Source organism: Nicotiana tomentosiformis, chromosome 12 (assembly GCF_000390325.3).
Source record: "Nicotiana tomentosiformis chromosome 12, ASM39032v3, whole genome shotgun sequence".
Lineage (NCBI taxonomy): Eukaryota > Viridiplantae > Streptophyta > Magnoliopsida > Solanales > Solanaceae > Nicotiana > Nicotiana tomentosiformis.
Window position 1 is genome coordinate 91,501,044 of NC_090823.1, and position 15,972 is coordinate 91,517,015.

Sequence of the window (15,972 nt, forward strand, 5' to 3'; positions counted from 1 at the left end):
AGATCAATTTTCTAAGATCTGGCCAAAAGTTCCGCATGCATGCCATATCACTAGAACTAGCGGCGAAAGAACTAAGCATGGAATGAAACAAGGACAAACTGTATTTCACTGAATAACGGATAGAAGGATTTGACAATAAGACAAACAAACTAAAATCCGAGTTACGACCCTAAAATAACCCGGCTAATGAAAATAGCAACAAAACGAACAGACAAGACTCACACGGACAAAATAGAGGGATAGAAGGGTTCGACTCAATAAAACAAATAAAATCTGGATCACACCCTGGAATAACCCAGGTAATAGAAAAAACATCAAAACAAGCTACCAAGATTCCTTCCTAGTGAGGAGGGAATGACTTTTCAATTGCTAAGCTTGAGATTTAGCCACAAATTTGTTCATCAGAATCACCATGGCCTTCTCCAATTTCAGTCGGCAAGTTTCCGAGAGGATTCTCATACTCCATGTCACCACACATCATCCCCACAAAGTGTGCATCATTATGTGCATATAAAGGATTCTGCGTGATATTCTGGGTGTCATTATCTTGGATCACTATCAGTTTTTCCTGGATCATCCTTTCTATTTCTTTTTTCAAATCCCGACAACTTTCAACATTGTGCCCCTGGGCATTGGAATGATATTCACACCTTTTAGAAAGGTCAAAGTTTCTTGCACGTGGGTCCACATAATTTGGAGGAATAGGTGCAATCATGTCATAATGCTTTAATTTCTCAAACACACTTGCATAGGACTCTCCTATTGGTGTAAAATTATCTTTCAGCCTTTGTTCCCCTCTATACCCCTGGCTCCGTTGTGGGTTATAGGGCATTTGAAAATTTTGTGGAGACTGGTGGAGATTTTGCAGTGCTGGTGCTCGCTTTCTGGGGTGTCTTGGTGGCTGGACAACATACTGAAATGGAGCAATAGAGTATTGTAGGTTCTGAGGTGGATAGTAGTGCTCAGGGGAATCATCGGAAACCTGATGAGACTGCTCATACCTTCGAGATGTTCTCCTAGGACCTCTTCTCGACCTTATTGTCATCATGGTTTCTTCATCCTTCTCATTCGTATCACTAAAATTATCAGATTCAATCTTTACAGCATGAGTTGCAGCTTTGAGAACTGCCTGACTTATAATTTTGCCTGTCTTAAGGCCATTCTCAACCATTTCCCCAATTTTGATTGCTTCCAAGAAGGATTTGCCAACTGCGGACATCATGTTTTGAAAATAATCTGGCTCTTGAGCCTGAAGGAAGACAGTGATTAGCTCGTGGTCATCCATGGGTGGCTTAACTCTAGCTGCTTGCTCTCTCCATTTAATGGCATATTCCCTGAAGCTTTCAGTCGATTTCTTCTTCAAGTTAGAAAGGGAATTGCGGTCTGGGGCGATGTCGATATTGTACTGGAATTGTCTGACGAAGGCCCGGGCCATGTCATCCCAGACATGCCAGTGAGAGGTGTCTTGATCAATAAACCATTCAGAGGCCACCCCTGTCAAGCTTTCCCCAAAATAAGCCATTAGCAATTCTTCATTTCTTCCCGCACCTCTTAGCTGATTGCAATACCTTTTCAAGTAAACTATGGGGTCGCCGTGTCCATCATACTTTTCAAATTTGGGGATCTTGAAACCAAGTGGCAAACGAACATCAGGGAACATACATAGATCCTTGAAGGCAACACTCTTCTTACCTGCCAACCCTTGCATATTTTTCAACTGTTGTTCTAAGCTTTTCATTCTTTGGGTCATTTCTTCCTGTGCCATCTTACGGGCAGGATTCTCAATCTTTGCAGGAAGATCGAATAGGTACGAGTGGTACTCAGGAGAATGGTATTGTTCTTGTTGGGTAGCAAATTGTGACTCGTGAGTTTTCTTTTGCACCACCGTCAGTTGTGGGATGGTGAAGACGGGTATAACAGTAGTGGTTGTCTGATTGGTTGTCAATGGCACACTTTGGGAGCGCGCAACAGAAGTTTTAGTTGTAGTCATACAGTTAGGAAAAAGACTGAACCCAGGTGGATAGGATTGATCAGGCAATGAGACCGGAATGGTAGTAGTCGAAATGGATGTGAACTCTGGGAAACCATGAATAGAAAAAGGTGGTCCTTGGCCATTGGCCCATGCTTGACACATTTCAGTCATTTGTTGCTTCAGTACTCTATTTTCCTCAACCACAGTAGACTCATGTAGAACCCTCTGACCCTGAGTCTCTTGAGCACTTGTAACAGCTTTGATGCCAGTTGTCAATGGCATTTTTTCCTTGGATATTGTGTTGCCAACTTACCACAAACCGACCACCTCAAACTTTTTCTATGATTCAAAACAAGAGACACGTTAGAATAGACTCAGTCGGTCCTTATTATCATCATCATTTTATTTTTTCATTTATTTATTTTTTTTGGTCGATCGAACCTGATGTGGGTTGCCTACGTATCATGTGGGAACATGAATCAGATCGTGCGTAGTTCGGGAGGATCAGAAATAAGGTAAATAAACTAACTCTTTTTGGATTTTGATTTTTTTTCTTTTTAACTTCCGAAAGAAAGACTTATATATAAAATAAAAAAAAATATTTTTGGAATTTGATTATTTTTTCTAATTTTTTTCCGATAGGACTTCTCTATAAGAAATAAAAATATTTTTTGGCTTTTGATGTTTTTGTTTTTTTTTTGGATTTTTTGGGAGAAAGACTTTCTAAAAAAAAGGTAGAAAATATTTTTGGGTTTTTAATTTTATTTGTTTTCTTTTTCTAATGAAAGACTCCTACAAATAAATTTTTTTTTTGGTCTAAAATTATTTTTTAATCTTTTATTTGTTTGGGATTTTCTAAAAAAAAAAGACTCCTAAAAGAAGGAATTAAAGGAAATATTTTTGGATTTTTAAAAATGAGGTCTCAAAGAAAGACTTTCTAAACAAGGAAATAAAGGAAAATATTTTTAGATTTTTTAAAAATTATGGTCTAAACGAAAGACTTCCTAAAGAGGAGGTAAAGAAAATATTTTTGGATTTTTTTGAAAATTGTGGGCCGGAACCGATGAGGTTTGCCTATGTATCCCACATCCGGTGAGAATCAGACCCGCGTAGTTCTGTCATTTTGATGCACAGAAAAATATGATTTGTTTTGAAATGATTCTCTCTTTGTTTTTGAAATTTCGACAGAGTAACGGGATTTTTGAATACCGGAATTATCAAAACCAGGTGTTTTTCTGTCTTACCTCACTCTTGGTTTTTCTCTTCTTTTTTTTTTTTTTTTTTGGATTTTTTTTTTTCTTACTCACGAAGCCGGTCAACATACAAGCCAAGCAAATTAATGCACAAGTAGCACGTAAAGAATGCATCAGGATGGTCCTTTAATTTTGGGTACACCTGTCCTAGACGGACCCAACCCCTGTGTTGAGTCCCCTAAGCCAAATGCACGTGATGCAAGCAAACGCACCTACTAGGGATCCGGCATGAGGCTGTTATTCAAAGTTTAAATCCTGGGTGTATTGTTCTAGACCTGGCTTACCCGAGCGGACAACTCGAGCCGGGGGGGCAACGTACCGGTAACCAAAAGGCCATCCGGCTTTGTAACTGATCCGATCCTCATTCTAAATTAGGAAATGACATTAACAAAAAAGAAGTCACGCCAGCGTACACTTCCCAGAAGATTTAGAAGACTCGGAGAGAAGAAGGGTTTCGTGACAGTTTATATACAGTCCAAACAATATCAAAGCGGTAAAAAGAGGCATTTAGCACATTAGGCTCAAACACGTAGAAATCAGATAATAAGTAAAAGCCAAGTATAACAGTCATCTTAGCTCGAATTCTGAACCCTGAACCAGAGATTCTGGGTTCGTTCCCCAGCAGAGTCGCCAGAGCTGTCACACCTCCTTTTTTCCCGAGGGGGAGGATAGGGAAGTTTTTCCAATTAAAGTGACATTAATCGAAATGGGATTGTTTATTTATTTCAGAGTCGCCACTTGGAATAATTTATGGTGTCCCAAGTCACCGGTTTATTTTAAATCCCAAATCGAGGAAATTTAACTCTATTTATGGTCCGCGAACACAGAAGATTGGGTAAGGAATTCTGTTAACACGGGAGAAGGTGTGAGGCACTCCCGAGTTCCGTGGTTTTAGCACGATCGCTTAACTATTAATACTTGGCCTAATTATCTGATTTATTATATGTTTTAAAATCTATTGTGCATTACCGTTTCTATACCGCTTTTAATATTTATGGAATTTATTTCTAGAACAAGTCACGATGTCGTACACTTGTCATTTTGGCACACATCGCAAACCACGCCACATGAAATGCACCCGCGATTTACGACATGCTTATTTTTATTATTGTTTGAAGTTATGATCGGGCCACATGAAATGCACACCCGAATTGAAGATTACGTATCGTGACCATGCCACGGGAACCGTACCCATGGCCACGATAATTTATACTAATCACGCCTAAAGCAAGCTACGAGGTTCATGAGTGATTATTTTCCTAAGTTTGAGATCAAGCATGAAGGTTTAAGAACGATTTATTGTGACCAAACTACAAAATTGATTAAGCTAGTAGAGTTGTTGCTGTTGGGTAGTGAAATGGGCAATCGGTTGAGGTAACTATGTTTGGACCTAACAAGGCGTTTGACAAACAACTGCCGCACTACTATTTTATTAATAATATTGATTAACATGTTTGGTGCATGACTGAGGCCACTCATGAACAACAACGACCTAATGAGTTTCAGAGTCCATTTGACTCTTTAAGTTAATTCAACGTATTGGACGGTAACCCAAGTAAATCAATTTTGGCCCCTATTGAGGCCTAGCATGTCCAAACATTGAATTTCTTTTGTCTCTAATCACCTGTGATGAAAATGTACATTTACTTAACATTTACAATACTAATTTGAACCATTTTCATCAAACAAAGTACTCATGAATTAAAGGATGAACTACTCATATGGAGGAAATCTCAAATTACAACTAAATGGCTACAGATTTGATGTTTCAACAATTGAAATTAATATTACAAATCATACATGTCCTAAATGACCAATTCTTAAACTCTGCCCTTTATATTGACACTTTTATACATGAACTTCAGTTGGTTCCATAAGTGTTCCCAGAATTTAATTAACCAAACAGTTTGAACAGTAATTAGATCTGCAAAATGTGACTTCTAACACAACTGATTTCAAAATACAAAAAGCTCTTTAGTCACTAATTAGCATACTTCGATAGAAATCTGACATATTCAAAGCAAGCATATGGAATATAGTGACCGAATCATCTTAGATTCAAAGCGAAATGTAACATTAACGCCTATTCAATAACAAACACTCACAGATCTCAATTCAAGTTCAAAGCATACATATTCTTATAATTTCATGACATCAAAATCAAACAGAAGCATAATTTAAGGAAGAAAATTACCTCGACAGCAGCGGAAACAATAAAAGCTGGACCAAATAAAGGTCCAAAAAAAAAAAACTTTAAGAAGAAGCTCAACAACTCAAATGGAGAAAAGCAGCAATAAGTTTGGATTCCAAATCTCTTTTGAAAAACCCAGGAAAGAGAATTAGCTTTCATATCTCAATTCAAAATTCCAGTTGCTCAGTTCTCTTGTTTCAACCATTTCGTGTGTGCTTCTGATTTTTCCCTTTAACTCCCTGAATTGCGTGTGTATGTGAATGTGTGAGAGAAGAGATCAGTGTGTTGGTGAGAGAGTGACCATGGAGAAACGGGCTGCTAGGAATGGTGTCGAAGGAGAGGGGAAGTTTTTTTTAGAGGAGAGCCGCTAGGGTTCGTCAAAAGGGGGGGATCCGTCTCTCTTCTGAAGGGGGCGCCTCGTTAGAGTGTAGGAAATTAGGTTTTTTTATTATAAAAGGGTTGTGGGTTATGGAATGGGTAAATGGGCTGAAGGGAGGGGTGGACTGTCAGAAATTGGGCTCAAGTTTGGGCCACATTTGCCTTTAAAGGTGGCCCTTTAACTCTACAAAGCTAAAATATTAATTTCTTTTCCTAAAATATCATACCATAAAAATATAAATTCAATCCTAATTAATTAAAATATCTATATTATGACATGAAACTATTTTTGTATTTTCAAACATATGTTTTAAAATTAAAACTAAAAGTTGACTGAAATCCTATTAAAAGTAAAAATAAACAATTTTTTTTGAAATATTCCTTTTAAAAGTTACGCGGGTCAAAAATTACATGCTTACAGCGAGCGACGACGATGACGGCGCGAGACTTGCTTTCTTCTTAACTCTTTAAGAGCTACAAGAAGAGCAATTATATATATACCCACCAAAAATCTTTTTCTCTTCCAATATGGGACAATGTCTCATTGTCAAGAGGGGGAAACTTAAAATTTTACTCAAAAATTTCATTTTCCCTCCATTTCCCATTCACCCTCATTTTAAGACTATTTCATCTTAAATAACAAAAACCTCAACAGTAGGTTGTATGATATTTGTATGAAGCGTGACAGACAAACCGTATCACACATTTGAAGATGTATCAACATTGTAGTAAAGTTGTATTATAGTTGTACACTGAATTGTATGAATATTATCTTTATATTGTATTAAGTTTGTATGAATATTGTATGAAAGTTGCAAATAAATTATATAATTAGTTGTATGAAATTTAATTTTTAAGTTGTATGTTATTGTAGATGTAATAAAGTTAGTATCAAATTTGCAACAAAAGAGCCTTAATCAAATAATTAGGTCCATGGATTATCTTTTTTCTTATGTTCTTTATTGCTAATTTAACAAGACAAATACATTTCTTAATACTGGATAGCGAAAACCTAAAAGTTCAAATCATCACCACAAATTGTCAGGTCTATTTCTTCGTGTGACAATGTAAAGAGCATGAGATATGAGAAAAAATATAAATAAATAAATAAATATAAGAGGGAAAAAAAGGGAGTAGTTAGAGAGGTCCATTTCCATTATCTGTTGCAAACATATTAGGTATGAGTAGCTATTTTTAATAATTTCTTTTTTAGTTTGACGTTTGCACCAAGCAGCCTAAACACCCAACTTAGCCTGTTGAATTGCCAAATTAACTACTACGACAAGACAAACTGATAATGCTTAAGTCATGACACTTATTTTATTTTTAAAAAAAAATCGGAACATCACACATTAAATGACTAGTATTTTGAGCATATTTATCACTCATCAAAGTTTAATTGACGAGCACTGTTAACTACTAAACCACAAGAATCGCGTTTTTATTTTTATCTTCTTAAAAAGAGAATTTATACCTAATCTATATTCCAAGACTAAAAAAAAGTTAAATCCTTATTTATTTACTTAAGGGTCCTCTGGTTACCGGGTTAGGAAAATAAGTTTAGTATAGAATGGTTGTTTTATGCTGCTTTTGATTAGCATTTCAAACGATTTTATATGAGAATTCCAGTATCATTCTATACCAAATTCAACATGCTAATTTATAAGAAAACTAGCTTTACGAAAATAAAACACATAAAAGATCAAAATAGCCTTAATATATATTTCTAATTTTTTACTAAAAAAAAGAATAAAATTTATAAAGTCATATGGAGTATTATTTACCATACATCTCATTTGTTATGCAATAAATCAAATATCCGCCAACAAAGGCATGTATGCTACATTATCCAGTGATTTGATTATTAAATCATGTATTACATCATTGCCTTTGCATTATCTTGTACATAAAACCCTTAATTTTTCTAGCTTTTCTCATGTAGAAAAGAAGGGGAAAAATGAGAATAGTTGCACATCTATTGGATTCAGTTGGAAATGTTGAATTTCATCACCCAAATAATGCATAAACATGCCGTCCCCTTTCACTATTGAATTGAAGTATTTAACAAATCAAATCAATAAAACACATCACTATCTCCAGCACTTAGCCAATAAAGCACGCATGCTACGTAAAAACACAGGGATAAAGACAACGCACAACACCAAATACAGCAATGAAACAATATACATAAAATGGAACTAGTGATGTTTTTCATTTTTGTCATTTTGATAACGACAATGTCTGCGCAATTTCCTTTATTCTACCGGGAACCTATTATCTACAACAAAACAGTAATCACGTAATTTTGCTCACCAAGACGACTTCCACACATTCAGAGAAATATATTTTGAAAAATATTTTCCTCGTAAACTCATCTTTTTTTAAAAAAAAAAAAAATGGATAGCCATTGCAATTGCTGCCCTGTCATTGACATAAGAAAGGAATAGGCATTAGGCAATAGGAAGTAACATGACCGGATCAAGAAAAAGGAGCAAGAAAGTGATAGTTGGGACCCAAATTGCTCACCAAGTATAAACTTGACACATTTTCAGGTCCTACTGATCAGAAACAAGTCATCTGCTCTTCAACACATACAGCTGAGACATGAATGAGACATGGCCACTGATTTCAATAGCATAGCCACTGGTTATAGAAAATGATGGAAATAAGACTCACAAAGGGTCTTTAATTAGCTGTTGCTATCTATGCTTTATCAAATGTTACATACTAGTAAACTATGTTGGCCGGACTCTTGCCGTACCGTGTTGAATCCTCCAAGAATGTACTACTTTTGGCGTTTGAACAATGCATGTACACCCATTTAGCTCTTGGAATGGCCAATTTGACTGCTCCGATCATAGCACAAAGCTAATATCTTTTCTGATCAAAACAAAACAACTCCTATTTTTGGAAGCATATTTATGACTCATCTCAGTTATATTGACAATTACTGCTAACTTCTAAACCATGGGGAGGGTGCTTTATTAAAAGAATGAAAAAAGAAAAAAAAAGAAAAAAAAAAGGGAAAACCACAAGTTATCAAAATTCTAAGCGTCAAAACAAGATACATTTCTTTGATCTACTTAGTTCATCTACCCTCTCCCATGTAGGAAAGAAAAAGTAAGAAAGAGAATAGTTGCGCGACGCAATGCAGGTGGCTCGCCTGCAGTTAGAATGTGTGGAATTTTATCACCATAATATTTCAGAACATGCAGTCCTCTTTCAGCAATGAAGAAGCTTAACAATAGAGCACAAAGGAATCAAACCAATAAAACACATCACAACTCTCTAGCGGCAAAAGACGCGCATTAAGACAGAATCTACACCAAAATATAGTATATTGGCCATTCAAAGAAATGATACATACATGGAATCAAACTGGTAAAGTTCTAGATGACAAACGTCACACCATGATAACATAGTGGAGGAAATCTTAACTGGTAATGTGGATATAGCAGTCTTTACACGAGAATTTCGACCCTTCTTAGGCATTGACAAATCCAGAGTGGTCAATTCATGCTCAATCAAGCAGAGCAACAAATACCTGATGTAACAGCAAAACAAAGATGTGTTGCCACTGCAATGGGTGCCATTCGATGAGGGAAGCTGTAAAGGGGGTAACTTGACAAGATCAAGGGAAAAGGACACAAATGAAAGGGTCTGGTAACTAAAATGCCCACCAAGCACAACTACTTCTCCAGGATGCTATTGAGGTATGTGTCATCTGCTTGTTCACACATACAGCTATGAAGTAGGTGGGAAAACGTTTTTCCCAGGGCTGAATAACTTTTCTCTTCAGCATCAAGACATGAACTCATATATACCGTCACCATTGGAACAACTATACGAAGTACCCACCGTATGTGTACAGACATGAATGAGACATGACTAGAGATTTCAAAAGAACAGTAACTGCTTCAATAGAATGAAGGAATTAAGACTCCAAAAGGTTCTTCAATCCGGTTTCCTAGCTTATGACGTTCAGCGAACTCCTCCTTACCACACCACATCTAACCTTACTTCTGCTTATTTATTCACAAAGCATTAAAACTTACCTCAGAAATATATGCTACAAGTACCAATACTACTAGTACTGGCACTACTGTCAGCAGGAGCATACTGAAGCTCAAAGAGTATCAAGTCCTAAAGACTCGGTTTTCATCTTCAGGGATCTCAAGTAACTTATTGCTTCATCAATGACAACCATCGAATCTTTTCCTTTCACTCCAGGGATTATCTTCTGCAAAACGCTTATCGTCTCAAAAATTTCATTTTTTCTTGGCCTCTTTTCCCCAGATAGAGAAACCAATGCTTCTGAAACTTGATTATTGCTATTGCCACAACTGGATTCTGCATCATCCTCTAAGTCAGAGCAAGTAAAGGGTTTCGCAGAGGTTGCAGTATCGATGATTGATGGTACATCACAGCCACCATCGAACCGTTTACGCTTTTTGTTTGGCCATTCCGAACTAGCTACTTCTTCGCCTATTTCATCAAGCCACTGTGGTAGATCATGAGCTGTCATAGTACTAGGCGAGTGCCCTGTGCTTATTTCTTCACCATCCTCAGAATTACCATCATCATCATCTGAGTAGAGTAGGGCATTCAATTCTTCAGTGTCCTCGTGCAATTCACTTTCCACGTCATCTGTATAGTTTTCTTCATAATATTCACCACTGAAGTAAAGCCCAGATGGACAAATTCCATTCCTTTTAATATGTGGGCCTTCCTTAATCAAATTACAAGGTCCAGCGGGTTGTGGACTCCGAGAGGGCAGGCATTGAACTGGAGTACCATTTGGAGAACTGTAAATTAAAGTTGTTTGACCACCAGATTGATCAAAAACAAGAAATCTCTTCTGAGCGGATCCACGGCTTGCATCAGCTTCTTCTTTATCTCCAAGATTGTCAATTGTTTGAGGACCAAGCTTTGTGTTCACTACAGTGTTTAAAACTGGAGTGAAACCTTGTCGGAACCGTGGTAAACAGTATAACCAATTACAAGGTTCAGTTGGTTGGCTTGCCTTTGACTCTGGCAGCCTATAAAATGAGAAGTGAGAATTCCCTTTTACTGGAACCTCATTCGAGTGAGGAGTCATGTAAATAGGAACAGAATTCTGCTGCCCAATATTGAGTCCACAACTAGAAAAGTTCGAATGGGCTGATTGCAGATCTGGATACTGGTGATGGAACCAAGAACCGAAGTCTTTTTCCATTCAACCTCAACAATCACCTAATTATCAAACCCAAAAAAAAATATCTATAAACCAAATGATCCATATGTAAAAACTTAACCTTCAAATCAATAAAAATTGCCAAGAACGGAGATATCGTGAAACATACCAGTTCTAAATAACTGAGGTGATACAAATTGCTGATTACTTCTTGTAGACTTGAGAAACAACAGAAAATCCAAAAATTCCAGCTTAACTTGAATGCAGTAACAAGAAAGATAAAACTACGTGACGGGTTTCAACAACTGGCGAAAATATTCAGCCTGAAATAAACAAGAAAAGAAATTAGCTTTCATCCACAATCTCTTCAACTAAAAAGTAAAAACTAGGAGATCAAATATACAACAAGACAATAAAATTGGAATCTAAAAAACTACGAACGCTAACCTGGCAATCCTGGAGAGGTTGAAAGCATGCAATTACTCTAACAATTATGGTGGCAGACCCAGCAATCCCATTTTCGTGCTTCAATGCCCGAAATCTTGTCTGGCCAGCTGCTTGGCACACCATAACTACTTGTTCCAATCCCTCCCACAACCAACACACCACAATCTTAATTCTAGCAGAACTGATTCTTAAAAACCCCACCAGAAAAATTGTTCAAGTTAAGGAACAATTTTGCTAATCCTTCAAATAAACACCACACAACTATCTCCTATAAGAAAGCTAAAAAAGTGAGTAATCTGAAGAGAAACAGATTCTCAGCTGATCATGAGAAGGTAGCAAGGTATGACAATGAAACGAGTGGAACCCATGGAAGATTAATATAAAAAGAATATGAATTTTCTGAGGTGAAAAACGAATCAAGATTTCAGAAAAGAAGTGATTTTGTGGAGGGTATTTTACAGAATAACATGACAGTACAAGTTCAAGGAGATGACTTTCCTATATACATCAACAGATAAACTGCACCACAGCATGCTGTTCCTCACTTTAGTCAATTATAAACTCCTGTAAACATTACAACATACTAACATCAGTTTAAAAACCAAGACATCAGATGAAACCATATATGTTATAGAAAAAAATAGTAGGAATCTTGTGAATGCACGCCTGAATACTCAGAAAATTGAGGGGTGGGGCGAATTATTACTTATTAGGACAAAGATGGTTACTTTTTTGGCTTTTTGCCCCTTGAGTCTTTGTACCAAGTCATACAAAGATTCTTTTTTTAAAAGAGACATACTAGTAAGACTACAGGATTAATTTCATTGTTATTTTCTTGAAACCAGACATGGAATTAAAAAAGTTAAGAAATTACAGCTGAAAATCCATTCACATAATTAGCTGTTAACCTCTATTTTTAGTAGCTTCTATAATTAGAGTAATAAGGCAATTTTATTTTATTATTGGAGATAAAGCAAGATCCTAGTGAAAACTCCTTTAAAACTTGGAAAACTAACAACCATACAACCAAAACATGAATACCAAGAATCAAAACTCAAATGGACTAAATGAAAAAACCAAAATCGACCGTACAATTACTTTATTGAGAAAATAGGTACTTACAGAGAATGAAACTAGAGAAGCGAAACCCAATTGATTATAATGAGAAACCCAAAAATAGCAGAGATTTGATTTTGGAGATTGAAAGTAGTGTGTGTATGTGTGCAAAATATAGAGAGGGGAAGTAGAGTACAGTCAAAGATAAGGGGAGAGACTATATAAAAAGGAAAAAGACCATCTTCTTTACTTTGGTTGATGGAATTAATTGCTTTCATGCGTGCCAAGTGCACGCTTGGATTTGTGTATAATCATATCACTCCTTTTTTTGGGGGGGGTGGGGGGGGTGGGGGGGGGGGATGAAGGTATAGAAAGATCCCCACTTGTTTTCTACTATTTGTGTTTGGTACAGTAAAAATATTTTTTTTGAAATCATTTTTCAATATAAAATTACTTTAAACTTCAAAATACTCTGTTGAGAATAATATTTTTTAAAAACAAAGAAATGAAAAGTGACTTTCACTTATTATTTCTAGAAGTTAATTTTTTTTAACAAGTATCCTAATTTTTGTGTAAAATATTTGCAAATACTTCGATAATTTCTAATTATAATATTTCACAATAAAATAAAGCGCGAAAATATTTGACACTTCAAACTAAAAATGTTCTTACCAATCGACCATCTAAGAAATATCAAGAAAATCATGATTCCGTTGGTAATTACTCCTACTTGTTAATTTTGTTTTGTGTTTGGTTGTTGAGTTGATTTGTTTGTAAATTTGACTTTAAGTAGGAGTAATTATTTTTGTAAATAAATAAATAAAAATTCGGAACTATCTGGTAGTGAACCGGGGCCCGGGGACATTGAGTGGACCCGTGGGTTAGATCATGATTCCTCCAATTCGCTTTCGTTTGGTTAAGTTATGACCATTATATTTTCCACTCCCTTTTTTTTATTCCAACTTATTTGTTTTTTCTTTTTTGGAGAAAAAGAAACTTGAATTATTTTCGAGAAAAGAAAACCTAGATTTTTTTCATTACAATTAAGGTGGAGTTAGGATGGCCGAAGGGGTTCCGAACCTCCGTCACTCAAAAATTACACTAAAGGTTAAGTTATGACCATTATATTTTTCACTTCCTTTTTTTTATTCCAACTTATTTTTTTTTCCTTTTTGGAGAAAAAGAAACTTGGATTATTTTCGAGAAAGAAGACCTAGATTTTTTTCATTTCAATTAAGGTGGAGCTAGGCTGGCGGAAGGGGTTCCGAATCTCCTTCGCTCAAAAATTATACTAAAAGTTAATTTTTTTTTAATGCATTAATAATATATATCGAATTCTCTTAACTGCTTAGTGTTACTTTTTAATATTTCGAATTTCCTTAGTGAAAATGTTGGCTCCACTATTGATTACAACCCTCCATCTAGCCTCACATTGACATGCAAAGGAGGGCGAAAATATCCAACTTTTTCTATTGGAAATGAAATTAAAAAGAGAAATGCACCAAGTTGTTTTTTTATCCTTCATCTTTTAGTGATTTAATTTGGGTTAGCCATGTCTTTTCTATATATTTTTTTCTTTCTCTTTGTTCTTCTTCTCTTGAAAGTGGACTATTTTGGTATTTAAAGCAAATGAAAAGATTGGTTATTATATGAACGAATTCTAGGTACTATTTTTTCAAATCTCATTTTGACTACGAATTGAATGTTTCTTTTTTCTATACGAAATGGATTTTATCCCCTCTCTGTTTCCATAGATAATCTTTTTGGGGTAATTTTTAAGGTGATATTGGTCAATTTCAGATGTAAGACCAAACTTTTGCATTTTGAGAAAAGGAAAAATAAAATGGACAGCAGTAAAAAGGGGAAAGTATCCAATGTGTAACGAGAACACCCAATCATTTGAAACTTGACCATTCAAACCATGTGAATCATATATGCACAATGTAGCCCCCTCTAACCAGCTGTGGCTACTTGATGACCATTAATAACTCTTGACTTAACAATAGATGTGACAATATGGTTGTAATTTCTTCCCTTTTAATCGGGTTGGCTGCCTAAGGTGAAAATAAAAATTGAGGCCTTAAATTTTTTTAATTATTTTTTCTCTTATAATTTATCCAAATCAAAAGAAGTTAGAATCAGTTTTAATTATTGTCAATGTCTAACCAATTTGTTTAATATTTCTTGTGTTATCATGTTGAACTTTATTGATTTAACTTTGAAAAAAAAATTCAACCAAGACAACTGATATAAAAATTATTAACGGTAATTGAATTAACATTTTTTACCTGATTGAGTTTGCCATAGAGTATTCTTCTACTTATACAGTTTCTCGTAGCACTTTTAACTCTAAATATAAGTTGAAAAAAATAATATTGTTGTAACTACTATGCTTCAAAAGTCATTCAATGCTAAAGACAAATTTTAATAGTTACTTATCAAAGTAGCTTGAAAATATCTACAAAGGCACTCAAAGAATTTAAAAAATATATTCTAAACTAACATATTAAGTAGATCGATTTAAGTTGGGACGAATTAAAGATGGGAAACAACTAGTAACTACAATTTAAGATGTGTAAAAATAACTATTTTAACCAATTATTTTAAAAATTCTATCAATAGTGAATAATTATTAGATATTATATATATTATTTATAGATTTTGGGGCCTTAAGTATTTTGGGGGCCTAAGGCCATTGCCTTAGTGGCCTAGTCAGCCCGGCTTTTAGTTAAAAGTCTTAAATTTAAGACTTGAGAATTGAGAAGTTTTTCATTAATAATTATATATTTTTAGTGGTTTTATCGAATGCGAATTTAAATTTATCGGGGTTAATGTATTCCACATACGGTTAAAAGAAAAAAGAAATATATCTACATCAAGACTGGGGTTTAAAGGTCTTAAGAGAAAATAAAAGAATAATTTCAGAGATCTCCATCTAGAGTTTGCCTCATCACATTAATCCTACTTGTGTTTTATGATATTACGTTTATTTTTTCTATTTTAATTTTTTATAATAATTCTTTTAATTTAGTTTTTACTAATAAAAAATATTATAATCTGATTAAATTGTCCTTTTTAATATTTTTGTTTTTCAATTAATTATTTTAGTGAATATCTTCTTCAATAGAATTGTTACTAAAAAGGGCCTGATGGGAAAGAAGAACAAAGAAGCATACAACAATACTTTTTATCATTAAAAAAAACAATAATACTTTAATCATTACTTAAAAAGAAAGAAAGACCAGCATTATTCCACACATACTCCGCGAGAAGTATTTAATCATCAACATTACTAGTAGTACTACTTTACTCTTCAACCTTCTTTCACTTTTTTCTTCCCTTACTTTATCTTTACTGTAGTAAATAATATGGAGTAGTGAAATACATGATTAAAGCATGCAAATATAACAATTGTACTTTGGCCAGCCATGCCCATACAGTGTATAGTAATTTTCACTATTAATCTTAGACTAGCTATATAGTTTATTATTGCGAGAGAGAT

At 34.9% G+C, this 15,972-nt stretch overlaps 2 protein-coding genes across 2 annotated transcripts; both read right to left on the reverse strand.

Annotated features, from left to right (window-relative positions):
* Nucleotides 1-382: 382 nt before the first annotated feature.
* Nucleotides 383-2,254, reverse strand: LOC138903032 (uncharacterized). Its single transcript, XM_070190940.1, has one exon. It carries the CDS (start codon nt 2,252-2,254, stop codon nt 383-385), a length of 1,872 nt encoding a protein of 623 aa, XP_070047041.1.
* A 6,861-nt stretch (nt 2,255-9,115) lies between these two features.
* On the reverse strand, nt 9,116-12,720 carry LOC104119036 (transcription factor bHLH145-like). The gene is made up of 4 exons (XM_009630430.4): nt 12,537-12,720; nt 11,415-11,978; nt 11,137-11,290; nt 9,116-11,026 (listed from the first exon to the last, which is right to left on the reverse strand). The coding sequence occupies exon 4, from the start codon at nt 11,007-11,009 to the stop codon at nt 9,921-9,923; it is 1,089 nt and encodes a 362-aa protein (XP_009628725.1). The 5' UTR covers nt 11,010-11,026; nt 11,137-11,290; nt 11,415-11,978; nt 12,537-12,720; the 3' UTR covers nt 9,116-9,920.
* Between the last annotated feature and the right edge of the window lie 3,252 nt (nt 12,721-15,972).

Excerpts from the sequence above, each read along its gene's own strand:
- LOC138903032 (XM_070190940.1), bottom strand. The coding sequence starts at position 2,254 with ATGCCATTGACAACTGGCATCAAAGCTGTTACAAGTGCTCAAGAGACT.
- LOC104119036 (XM_009630430.4), bottom strand. The coding sequence starts at position 11,009 with ATGGAAAAAGACTTCGGTTCTTGGTTCCATCACCAGTATCCAGATCTG.